This window comes from Nicotiana tabacum, chromosome 20 (genome assembly GCF_000715075.1).
Source record: "Nicotiana tabacum cultivar K326 chromosome 20, ASM71507v2, whole genome shotgun sequence".
Classification (NCBI taxonomy): domain Eukaryota; kingdom Viridiplantae; phylum Streptophyta; class Magnoliopsida; order Solanales; family Solanaceae; genus Nicotiana; species Nicotiana tabacum.
This window is the reverse complement of record NC_134099.1, coordinates 69821842-69834368: the sequence shown is the minus strand read 5'-3', so window position 1 is coordinate 69834368 and position 12527 is coordinate 69821842. Positions and strand designations below refer to the sequence as shown.

Genomic DNA, 12527 nt, shown 5'->3' with positions numbered 1-12527 from the left:
GAAGACCAGATAAAAGGTTTGTTCAATCCTCAGAATCTCAGTATTACAGATTGACATTTGTGTTTTCATGATATGTCCATTATCATCATTCAATGCTTCTTCTGTCTTTTAGTCCACTAGAACAAGTGAACGTCAAGTTCAAGTACGTTACAGAACTAAAATGGAAGCAAAACTTCTCAAGTCATGATAGATACGACCTGTTATACTGCTAACAAATCAAAGAAAATTGGAAGACGAAAAACGACGATAGGGTGGCTGAAGGAGAAAGTGGATATATGTGCTAGCTTGTTGGCTGGTTAGTTGCTGCACAAATCAGGACAAGAGTAGAAAGCACCAGACTTGCTATATTACTACTAAAATCCACATACATATCCATCAATTTACAGCAGAAAAATAACAATAAAAAAATTCACTAAGCATCTTCAAAATGGTCAGACTAATTATACTTTCTTTTTCCATGTAACCGGGTACATATAAAAGAAAATACGTGTAGCAGCAGTGAGGCCCCCAATAAAGATTTTCATTGAGAAGGGACTTGCGTGTTATGGTGTATGAACCCTTTTGTCTCCATATGATGTCCGCAATTCACACAGATGGGAAATACTTGTTGAGATTGAAAGGAAGGGAATAGAATTCCTCACTTCTTGTGTCGCTCTTGAAGGACTTGAACTTGTTCCACCAGGGCTTGCCTCTGTCTTTCTTTATCGCATTATCCTTTTTGTGCATTGTGTTGTCCAGGAAATAAGCCAAGATACCAGCAACAAAAGCTTCTGATGAGAAAGGTACATTGACCATGTCGTTGAACTGAACAATAACAAAGCACAAGCAACTTTTTTTCAGAAACCCTCTCAACACATGAGCAAGCGTGCAAGTCAAAATATTAAAAAGTATTAAGGAGCTAATGCCAATTTGCCATACCCATCGTCCATGTGTGTGAACAGGTCCATAACCAGCAATCACAGTGTACTCGTTGAAGTACTGTGGTACTGACAAACCCAGAAAGATAGAGAAACCCAATATAAACTTGTTACGGAAACTATTAAGATTGCAAAACTGAAGGAAGCTTAAGCCTCCAACCCCTGCAATAAAGAGAACAAAGAAATCACTAACTTGACATAACATGAACCAGATATTGGTAGTGATCCAAGCAGATGTTTCCCTTGCATATTTACATACCTACATAAGCGAAGAAAAGGCAATACAAAGCGCCTACAATGGGTGCTGGAATTGAAGCAAAGACAGCTCCAAATTTCCCTGATGATAACCAATGCGCAGTTAAAAAAGCAACATGCGAAAGAGGAGAGGGGGATCATATATCAGCCCAAAAAACCAATCTATTCAACAAAATGCTTAGGCAGGAGGTTTACCAAGAATTGAAAAGAAAATCATAAACCCAGCAGATATCTGAACAACTCTTCGGCTGCCAACACGTGTTAGTGCTAAAAGACCAGCATTTTCACTGCATATACACGAAGGAAAAGTCAATTCATCTGTGATGACTAATTTCTTCATCTTATTGTGCTGAAGAAGATTTTGCCTGGACTTACACAGATACAGAAGATCCATTCCCTGTGCCAAACAACCCCGACAGTAAAATGCCAATTCCCTGAGACATACAAATGGTTTTGAAATTAACTACAGCAAGAAGGGTCTGTCATATGATGAAATATAGGGAGCAGGTGATCCAGATCCAGTTGATCCCCCCCCCCCCCAAATCCCTCTAGCCCCACAATAACTCACAGGCTTGCATAAGTTTCAAACCATTCCCAAACTCATTCTGCAAGATAAAAGAATCCTCCCCACGTAAAAGAAAGACAGTGAATGAATGTGAAGAGGAACATAAAATTACTAGAAAACACAAGAGGAAGCAAGGACTGGCAAATATCAAGTTTCAAGACAAGGGTCGTCACTCGTCAGATGGTTATGCAGGGATTTGGGGGTATCTTAATTGCTTGAGCAACATGACGTATGATAGCTGCCCTATAATGGCATACCAAAGTGGATCCAGTGAGAAAAATCAGTAACCAACTTGACTCAGATTGGCATTAAACTCAGATTCTCAGAATATTTAGCTTCATATAGCTGAACCAGACTTTGACAATGTGGGCTTAGATTGATTGGAAACATTATACTCTTGCAATGTATGGAGTGTCATGGGACAGAATTTGGGTACTAGCTGAAGAAAGAGTCTCATGGTGATTTTTTCTGGTGGAAAAGGTTAATCTGGGAAGAGTGGAACAATGTTTTAACTGCATATTCCCAATTTAGTCATGCTCCTCCATATAAACCTTCCAAACCGTCTTATGCATTTGAATGTAAGTTCTAGTTCAATGAAATCATCAAATTATTTACGTTTTCCTTTTTTTCTCATTTTCTTAGAATACAGTGGGATTGGGAAGGGCAGGTTTTAGGGGGATAGCACCGGATTACCTGCCAGCCTACGCCACGGCTGAGTATCGATGGTGGCATGGGAGTGGCACTTGCATATCTTGCAACTGCAATAAAAGCACCAGTGGACTGAAAATACCAGAAAGCACAACCAAGAAAGAAATTAGCTTCAGGCCTATAACTTACCAAGCATAAAAATATCCTTGCTCGCTGACAAGGAAAATTTTGGAATGAAATTAAAAAACTGATAAAGAAGTTTAAGGGAAAGGCAGAACAGCGCAGGGAGAATAAGAAAGCAAGAGACAGGAGTAAGCTGAGAAGCAACTCATATGCATCTAATCCGACAACCTCAGCATCATTATATCCATTGTACCCTAATGGAAGCAAAGAGCACACTATAACAAAGCCAAAGCAATAACAAAAGGAGCAACGTAGACCTAAAATATTTGCAAATATGACAGTATAAGACAGGCAAGAGAGGGTAGCTCGGGCAGAAAGCATCCTTCACATTCACCTTGAGGTTGAGGAATTTGAGTCAACAAGAGAGCGAAGTGCAAAAGTACCACTATTGACTCTTGGGGAGAGGGCAGGGCTGGGGTAAAAGATATCAGTTACCATATCGATAAGATAGTTATTAACAATATTCAATGTGACAAACCTCTACAAGAGCAACAAATGTAGCCATCATCATAGCAAATGCTTCACCAGCATCAAATGAAGGTGCTCCCCACTGAAAAGGGTATGGAACTCTAATCCTGCAGATACACAGAAGCAAAAGATGAAGAGAAAATTATTTTTCTTGAAAGACATTACATTTGGAGACAGTTGCTAGAATAATCGTGTTTTGGGCTAGACGTTTATTGAAAACAAAAAGTAAGCTGGAAATCATTAAATAGTCCAAACTCAACTGAACCCCTAACAATTACTTCCGGCACATTATGAAAATATTACAACAATTCAATAAAGTAACATCTATTAGATCAATGAGTTAGTGCTATAGCAACATTAAAAAGAAAGTGAAAGAAAAAAAAAGAAATAGTAAAAATTATAGCAGTTTTACAACAAACAAAAATAATTTTACAATGAGAAAATGAAATACCATAAGATATATGGAATTATTTAAAACGTACAGCAAGAGAAAAGGAAGAGAAAATAGTTCTCCTTCTAGCCCAACTCAAAAATATTTGATACAAGTTCATCTCTTTACAAGCTTCACAACTCACATTCATTATCAACTTTTAAAATTTGATGTGATAAAAATATTTCAACAACTGCTTTAATTTTTTGTTCCAATATTACTAATTGAATATGTAAGTCAACTTTAACATCTAAAACTTCTAGCCCAAGCAAATATCGTTAAATGAAACAAGGCAGTATATCTTGTTTTATATAACATCGTGGAGAAAGGAGGGCCAAAGTGAATGAATCTGGAAAAGAAGAGGGTTCAGCAGGAAGAATAAGCTAATCCATTTTTTCTTGGGTTTTCTAGAAAACTGAAAACAATTTTCATTATCTTCAGTTCTTATGAGTAAGTTTCAGGTTTTGGTTTTTGCAAAACCCAAAACTGTTATCTATTCAAAACGTTTTTTTTTTTAAATTTGGTTTCTAGGGAAGTGAAGGGGAGTCTTGGAACAACTGTAAAGTTGTCTCCGTGTGACTTATAGGTCACGGGTTCGAACCGTGAAATCAAAGCCACTGATATTTGCCTCGGAGCAGCTGCCTACATTACACCCCTTGGAGCGCGGCCCTTCCCCGGAACATGAGTAAACGCGGGATGCTTCATGCACCGGGCTGCCCTTTTTTTTGGTTTCTGGGGAAGTATGTTGGAAAATGTTTCCAACCCAACAGTCACCCACTTACCTTGGAATAAAAGCATCATTTAGACGCACTGATGGAAAAAGCAAGTAGAGCAAAATGCACATTGACGCTTAAACAAATACTACTAAACAAGCTTTGCCTCTAACAATAGTGCATCATGTGCCAGGACGATGAGCCCATCAGTGGAAAGATAAAGTGAAGAAGAGAAGTGAATTTGTTGTGTGCTCAAGAATAACTATTAATCAACTATGCCTCAATTCCAATTAGTTGGGGTCGGCTTATAGGATTTTTTAACCAGACATCAACCTACCGCAACCCACTAATTTATCCAAGCTTGGGACTGATTGTACTTTGCCGAGCTCGGCAATATGGACTTTGCTCCAAGGATTATAGAAAAAAATATACAAATATATCAATACCCTAAACAATTTCCGAAATGTGCAACAACTATAGAAAGCAACCCATGCAGTCTTAAACAAGGAAATCAGATTGATGAATTTCAGATATCCCGCAGTTTTTTTTACCTTGTACATTTTTTTGTCCCATTACATATACGCTAATTATGCTGTGTGCAAGAACAAATGGCAACTAGCGAGCATAGGCATTTCTTCGTTGTCCCTAAAGGTGATGGAAAAAAAGCACTAGAACTCAAATCCCCTAGAAAGTCATAAAAGAAGATAACTTACCAGGGAGCACCACTAATAAGTCCAGCCCGATCAGTTCTGCAGCTTATCTGTGTCTTTTGTGGCTTCCCATTATAAGCCCCACCCACAGTAAGTATGTATGCATAAATCCATACAATTGCTACCGTGAAAAGAACAGCAAAGCGATCAAAGATATTCTTTCCTGGTTTTATCAGATGGGCCAAATACTGCATTGACCAACCAAATTTGTTTATTTTTTCATATCCAATTATGCATTCCAGCATAAAACAATGCGTAATAGGAAAATTTGACTTCCAAAATAGCATCCTACCTGAGAGAAAATGACCAAAAGGACTAGCTGTGGCAACCCAACTTCAACACATTTGGCAACCTAAAAAGCGAAGATGTATTACACTTTAACAGACTCAGAAGCAACAAAGTCCCATGGACACCCAAAGAGAAAATAGTGTAATATGCTATAAAATTGATACTTCAGGATCAGGCGAGGTTGTATACATACCCCAGGAAAACCAAACTCATAAAGCCCAAAGCCAACAAGAGATATCAAAGGAACAGCTGAAAGGGGGGTCAGAAACCTATGAATCCACAAAATATAAAATGTTAATATAGCTAGTTTCCACAGTATCTATATAAATCCTTTGCCATGAACATGCAGACCTCAAATCAGAAAAGGTGATCTTAGGAGCTTTTACTTGATCTACTAGTATGGAGGAACACTACACAGAGTGCAGAAAATTATGTCACCTCATCAAAATGATGGATGAAGGAGAAGGTACTACAGGAGAATAATGATGCAGATGCATGGAGAAGCACAATTTAAAGCATCAATTATGCTATAGGTATGAATAATTTAGAGCATGCTCACACATTTGCTGACGCTGACTAACCTTACAACATTGCGCCAGAGTCCACTGAAGCCAAGGACAATTTGAAGCGTTGAAGCAACAATAAGTGCACCTTGGGTAGCTCGCATTATCTTCTTGAATCTCTGATGAATCATAGGAAATGTTTACAATCAATAAGGACCAAATAGCACCAAGATGCAATGGATGATACACCAATATCTATCACTGTGTCTCCACGTGTCTTCCCACCCATTAGAGAATTTACAGGAATATACACCAATATGGATCATAAAATGAAAAAATAAGCAGTTTGTTTAAATTGCTTAGGGTAAGCAACATAAATAATTATAAAATAGCTCTTATTTTCTCTTTTGCCATTTAACCGTTGAGATTCAGTATGTATTCACAGAGAAGACAAATACAGTGCTTGAAGAGACCAACCGACACAGGGTCTGGGTCCTCCCAACGACCAGAAAGGATGATTGAAATTGTAGGAGCAACAAAGGTGTAGGACCCTCCAATCACAGCAGGCAGCCTAGTCCCAAAGAAACTCTGCAACAAGGTGTTCAGCCCGGCAACAAATAGCAATGTCTGGATAACTTTTGCTTTTTCCTCCTGCAAAAGGACATGCATTATTTCATATAAAACCCGTAACACTGCTTGACTTCAAAATTAGTCATGGGTTAAGTAGTTAAATAGGCTATTCTGTTGAGTATTCTCACATTTCCACCTCCCATTTGGGGAACCAGAGCCGTAGGAATGATGACCGTTGTACCAAGCATAACAAGATAATGTTGAAACCCAAGAAGGATAGCCTCAGCTGCATTCCAACAATTAGGCAAAAATCAGCAGAGTACAAAATCTACATTATGGTGAAACTGATTCTTAAAAACAAAGTTTTTTTGATGAAATTTAAAAATGTTACTTAATACAGAGAAGTGCTACTCTTTGCTCAAGTGTAATAACAGGAAAAGAAGTACAAATTACTTTATGGATTAAAGTTTAAATCAGCCACCAAAATAATAGGCCATACAATCAGCCTACTAGCCAAAAACACTCTTGAACAAGTTGTGTGAGATTTTCATGTGAGACTAGTTATTGGGACGATAAAAGCATAATATGTAAATCTAAAATTGAAAAAACCTTCAGAGATACAGAAGGCAAAAGAGATTCCATTAACTCGATTTTATACTTAAACGCTGCTGAAAGAAAATAATTCTACTCTTTACGAGCTAGAACAGGAAAAAGGAGGGCACATATGGGAAGCTTTTCCCATATCTGACCAGTTTCGAGATCTTATTTCGCCAACAGAACACATATACACCACAAACCCAGCACATAACATGACCTACACAATTAGTCCCTGATTTGAAAAGTATATCAGAAGACGAAAAAAATCCTATATTCACTAGAGCAAAAGGCATTAGTATGAAGCAATTCACACCAGTGAGCTAAACTTGGTTCAGCAAAATCAGAACCCACATACACCTACCATGAAGGAATATAAATATTAATCAATCAATTAGAAAAACTGAAATACAAGGGTATATAAATTAGGCTATACAAATTATCTATAAAGGGCAGCCCAGTGCACTAAGCTCCCGCTATGCGCGATCCAGGAAGGGCCGGACCACAAGGTCTATTGTATGCAGCCTTACCTGCATTTCTGCAAGAGGCTGTTTCCACGGCTTGAACCCGACCTTCTGGTCACATGGCAGCAACTTTACCGGTTACTCCAAGGCTCCCCTTCGTACAAATTATCTATATCCAGTTTATTATTATTGAATTATTTTTATGTTGACGGTCAATTTACCACCACTCTCCTCCATCACCTGGACTTGGCACATACACAGAGTTAAGGAACATACAAGGTAAAAATAGTACTTAAGAAAGTAGATACATATTAGGTTCCTCAAAGAATCTAACACTACTCCCATCAAACCTAAAACAGTAAAACATGAAAGCAAAAGAATATAGTGAGTTAGAAAGAGAGGTATAGACTTACGCCATGGGGGAGGACTAGTAATACAGTAGGAAACATTAGGAAGCTGATCTTTAGTTGGATGTGGCGCTGGGTCATCTGATGATTTTGCTGGAGCTGCTCCTCCACCTGCCATTCTTTCCTCTTTCTCTTTCTACAAACTTAAGCAACACACTGTATGTAATACTACTATTATTCTCCAACAGTATACACTAAGAATCTATTCACTACCCAGATCACAAATCTTTCAGAAATAAAGACTCAAACTTTTTGGTTGAAATTTGGAGTAACCAGAAAGCACAAATGCTATGACAAGATTGGAACAACAAACCACATGTTATTGTACCATATACCTACTTATTATAACTTTCTTTATGTAAAAAGAGAAAAAAATATATAAAAGCAAGGGTTAAGAAAATAAAACTGTAACAGCTAGTGCTTGCCAGTGTAAAAGGATAGAAAGTGTGTACAGAAATGGTAATTATTATTATTATTATTGATAGCTAGGAAAACTACCTTCTTGTAAATAAGCTTTTGGAGCAACCTCAAGTGTGTGTGGGGTACTAAAGGCAATAAAATCCTAGACCCTACTTTAAATTAAATTCAAGAAAATGGGGTTTAGAGAAAAGAAAAAAAGTGAACTTTATAGAGGATGCTATTTTGCTTTTGCCCCAAGTGCCAAAAGAGAGAAAAGGAAGTCTAGAAACAGTATATTAGCATTTGAAGATAAAAAGATTGAAGATTGGCCCACCAACTTTGAACACCTCTGCTTTTTCTCCCATTTCTCTCTCTCTTAATAAATAAATAAATAAATAATAGTAGAAGAATCTTGATCAGACACATTAATTAACGGGGCTAAATTTGTTTAATTAGGCTCCAACATACATACCCCTCCTGAGGTGCTAATATGTCAAATAAGAATTACTATATCAATGGAGTAATAAAATGACCTTTTTTAAATTGTCGTTTTACTCTTTCTGTTGGTTAGTTCACATGAATTGCCCAAATTATTGCACTACTGTTTTCACACACACATAATAATATAAGACAAAAGAAACTCAATTGAGTATCAATAGTCAAGAAACTACTGAAATTCGTATTTATGATACTTCATTTCCAATGGTATATTTCGATCATTAGATTATACCTTTTTTAGTTTTTGTCAGCAAATAAAATAGTTCAGATAGGAAAGCTTTTATTTGTCTGACCCTTTCCTAGTCTTGCATATAACGGGAAGTTAGTATACCAGGTTCTCTATTATTTATTTTAATATGACGGATTTGTCTATGGTTAAAATGAATGCTCGAGCTCAACAAAACTCAATTATTAAAATGGGCCAGCTTTGACCCTTTGATTGATCAATTTGTACCCTATGGTATATAATTTCAAAGTGAGAATATGGGGATGCACAAAAAGAGTAGACAATTTGGAAAAAGAAACAAAAGACACCGACATATCACTTTATCCCTTTCTCATATGGTTACAACTTGCATCACACACACACACTGCCCTCTACCTTCCTACCTTTTTTATTAGCTGAGGAAGTTTCCACCTTTGGCCCCGTTTGTTTTTTCGATTTATTTCTTTTTCTAAGAATAAGATGTCAGAATGCAAATATATTACTACTTTTTCCGTTCTAATTTATGTAAAATTATTTGACTGGGCACAGAGTTTAAGAAAAAAATTGAAATTTTTTGGAATTTGTGGTCCTAAACAAGTCCAAATGGACCCAAAGTATTTGTGTGGTTATAAAAGCTTCTCATTAAGGGTAAATGTGTAACTTTAAGCTAAATTGTTACCAAATTTAGAAAGGGTTCATTCTTTTTGGAACGGACCAGAAAGGAAATAGGTTTACATAAACTGGAACAGAGGGAGTACTATCATCTATAAATTTTGAATATAGAATATAAAAAATATTTGCTTTCTCAATCTTTGAATATAGAATTTATTTTATTCAAAATTAATACATATAAAAAACAAATAAATATAAATTAATTGTTGCCGACAGACTGGAGGTTTGGAGACAGACTCTTGAGTCTACAGGTTTCAAGCTGAGCATGACCAAGATGGAGTACTTGGAGTTTAAGTTCGGCAAAGTTAACCAGAAAGCAGACAAAGGTGTGAGGCTTGATACACAGGTCATCCCCAGGAGAGAAAGTTTCAAGTACCTTGGATCTATAATACAAAGTAACGGAGAGATTGATGAGGATGTTAGACATCGTATTGGAGTAGGATGGATGAAGTAGAGACTCGTTTCCGTTGTCTTGTGTGATAAGAATGTGCGGCTGAGAGTTAAAGGTAAATTCTATAAGGCAGTAGTTAGACTAACTATATCATATCAAAGTGTTGGCCTGTCAAGAACTCTCATGTCCATAAGATAAAAGTAGTTGAAATGAGGATGTTAAGGTGGATGTGTGGGCATACCAGGTTAGATAAGATTCTTCGGGATAAAGTAGGAGTGGCCTCTATGGAAGATAAGATGTGGGAGGCGAGGTTGAGATGGTTCGGACATGTTAAGAGGAGAAACATTGAAGCCCCGGTTAGAAGGTGCGAGAGGTTAGCCTTGGTGGGTATCAAGAGAAGTAGAGATGGATCGAAGAAGCCTTGGAGAGAGCTTATTAGGCAGGAAATAGCGCAGCTGGAGCCGACTGAGGACATGGCCCTAGATATGAGGGTGTGGAGGTCGAAAATTAGGGTAGACGGCTAGTAGGTAGTCGAGCGTTTCTATTTGTCTTACTCAGTTCGCTAGCATTAATGTTAGTATGATATCTTTTTATTCATAGATTGCTATTACTATCTAGAATCTAATTACATTCTTGGCTTCAATCTTATTTTTATCTTGTTGTTAGTTCCTACTTGTTGCCATTACTTTTTTTCATCTGTTCTCCAGCCGAGGGTCTATGGGAAACAATCTTTCTGCCCTTCCAGAGTAGGTGTAAGGCTGCATATATCTTACCATCCCTAAACTCCACTTGTGAAATATCACTGAGTTTTTTATTGTTGTTGTCATCGTCTATTAAATATTAAAGAGAATATTAATTTATCCACACAAAAAAAGGATCTTAATTAACAGTGTTGCAGAAATTATTGTTTACTGAAGCATGCTCTAAAGCTAGCGAGAGTAGCAATTGATGGTGGTAGTAGTCGATCATGATAGTTATAAGGTGTTGGCTGGTTGATGGTGATAACTAATTATTATTAGTAATCTGTGTATCTAACCAGACAAATAGAGAAACTGGTTGATGGTGATAACTAATTATTATTAGTAATTTGTGTATCTAACCAGACAATTAGAGAAATAAAAAAATATTAGTTCAATAAAGCAAAACATAAAATAATTTTTGAACCCACAAGTTATTTGTGTGTCCTTAAGGAATTTAATCCCCTCAGTATTGCCTAAGGTTATGGATTACTTCCTCCCGGGATAGAACAGAGAAACTATTTAGTAATACTGAAAATCAAAATTACAGAACTTTCACAAACTCAATAAATGGAGCAAATCACACTTGACATGTATATGTTTGTTTTGGAAAAATATTGTAATAATATAGAGAAGAGAGGCGAAATTTTCAGATTTTTTATTTTCTGAAAAATGAGGCTAAGCCTCTAAACTTATAGACAATGAAAGAGTGAGATGAAGACGTTCAATTTAAAAGGTGCCTCTTCCATTTTCCATTCACGAAACCTATCAATCCACCACATGAATGGGGATGGAAATATGTTTAAGAAACATGAAAAAACTTGTGTGATTCGCAGGTAAGGATTAGTTGTGTTATTGTTATTGATGATGGAGTTAGTTGGTGGTAGTGACTGGTTGTTAGTATCTGTATTCGAAAATATAATTTCTACAAAATAAAATGAAACCAGAAACAAAAGACAAAAGTAGAATCAGATGAATAACGTTCCGCGCCCAATAGAAAACTATGTTTCCTTAAGAAATTTAATACCCCCACTGTTGCCCAAGGTTGTTGGATTAATTCCTCTCAGGACAAAACAGAACAAATATCTTGTAATACCGGCAATAAAAATTACAAAACTTCGCCGAACTCAAAAAATGACAGTAAATCACACTGATGCTTACGTTTTACTTTTGAAAAACAATGCAGAAATACAAAACAGAGAGGGAGAATATGCAAATTTTGGTGGTCTGAAAGTGAGACCAAACCTCTGAATTTATAGCCAAACAATCTGGATTGAATAGGTGTGAAAGTACCTGTTCACATGAGGTACTGTTTCAGCAGAAAACTTTTCTATTTGATCGCGAATCAATCATATCAATTGACCGAATCCGATTTTGAAGTCGAAGCTGAGCCGCGCGAGCAACGACGATGACGTGAGACACCACTTCTTCTCAACTCTTTAAGAGCTAGAAGATATGATTCTCTATATAAGCACAAAGATTTTCTTTCCTTTTTCCAATAAGGGACAAAGTGCATTAGTAAAGGAAACACTTCAAATTTTTTGTTTTCCTCATTTTTCATTCACACCTCTTATTATATAAAACCCAACAATCCCCCACATGAATAGGGAATGGCTATCTAAAATATGCATGCATGAAAAACTATGTGATTTACAAGCAAGGATTAATTGCATCTGGATAAGTAGGTTTCCCTTTGAACTTTTTATAGTGAAATTATGTTGGATATACTCGGTCAATCTATAGATTTGATATCTTTGAACAATCAAACTTTGGTGTATACCTAGACAGCCATAAGTCACACAATCAACTCTTTAACCACTTTTGGTTCTTATTGTTGTGTTCGTTTCAGCCATGAACACCACCTGATTCATAAGTGCGTACAGATCTGGCCTTACAGAATTCTCCTTAAA

At 36.7% G+C, this 12527-nt stretch overlaps 1 protein-coding gene across 1 annotated transcript; it reads right to left on the bottom strand.

The window, feature by feature from the left end:
* Positions 1-320: 320 nt before the first annotated feature.
* Positions 321-8371, bottom strand: LOC107768703 (nucleobase-ascorbate transporter 6). The gene is made up of 15 exons (XM_075241406.1): positions 8214-8371; positions 7722-7858; positions 6439-6536; positions 6158-6331; positions 5759-5859; positions 5371-5446; positions 5182-5241; positions 4893-5077; positions 3047-3143; positions 2431-2517; positions 1548-1606; positions 1368-1459; positions 1177-1254; positions 919-1079; positions 321-804 (listed from the first exon to the last, which is right to left on the bottom strand). Exons 2-15 carry the CDS (start codon positions 7831-7833, stop codon positions 586-588), a joined length of 1599 nt encoding a protein of 532 aa, XP_075097507.1. The 5' UTR covers positions 7834-7858; positions 8214-8371; the 3' UTR covers positions 321-585.
* Positions 8372-12527: the final 4156 nt, after the last annotated feature.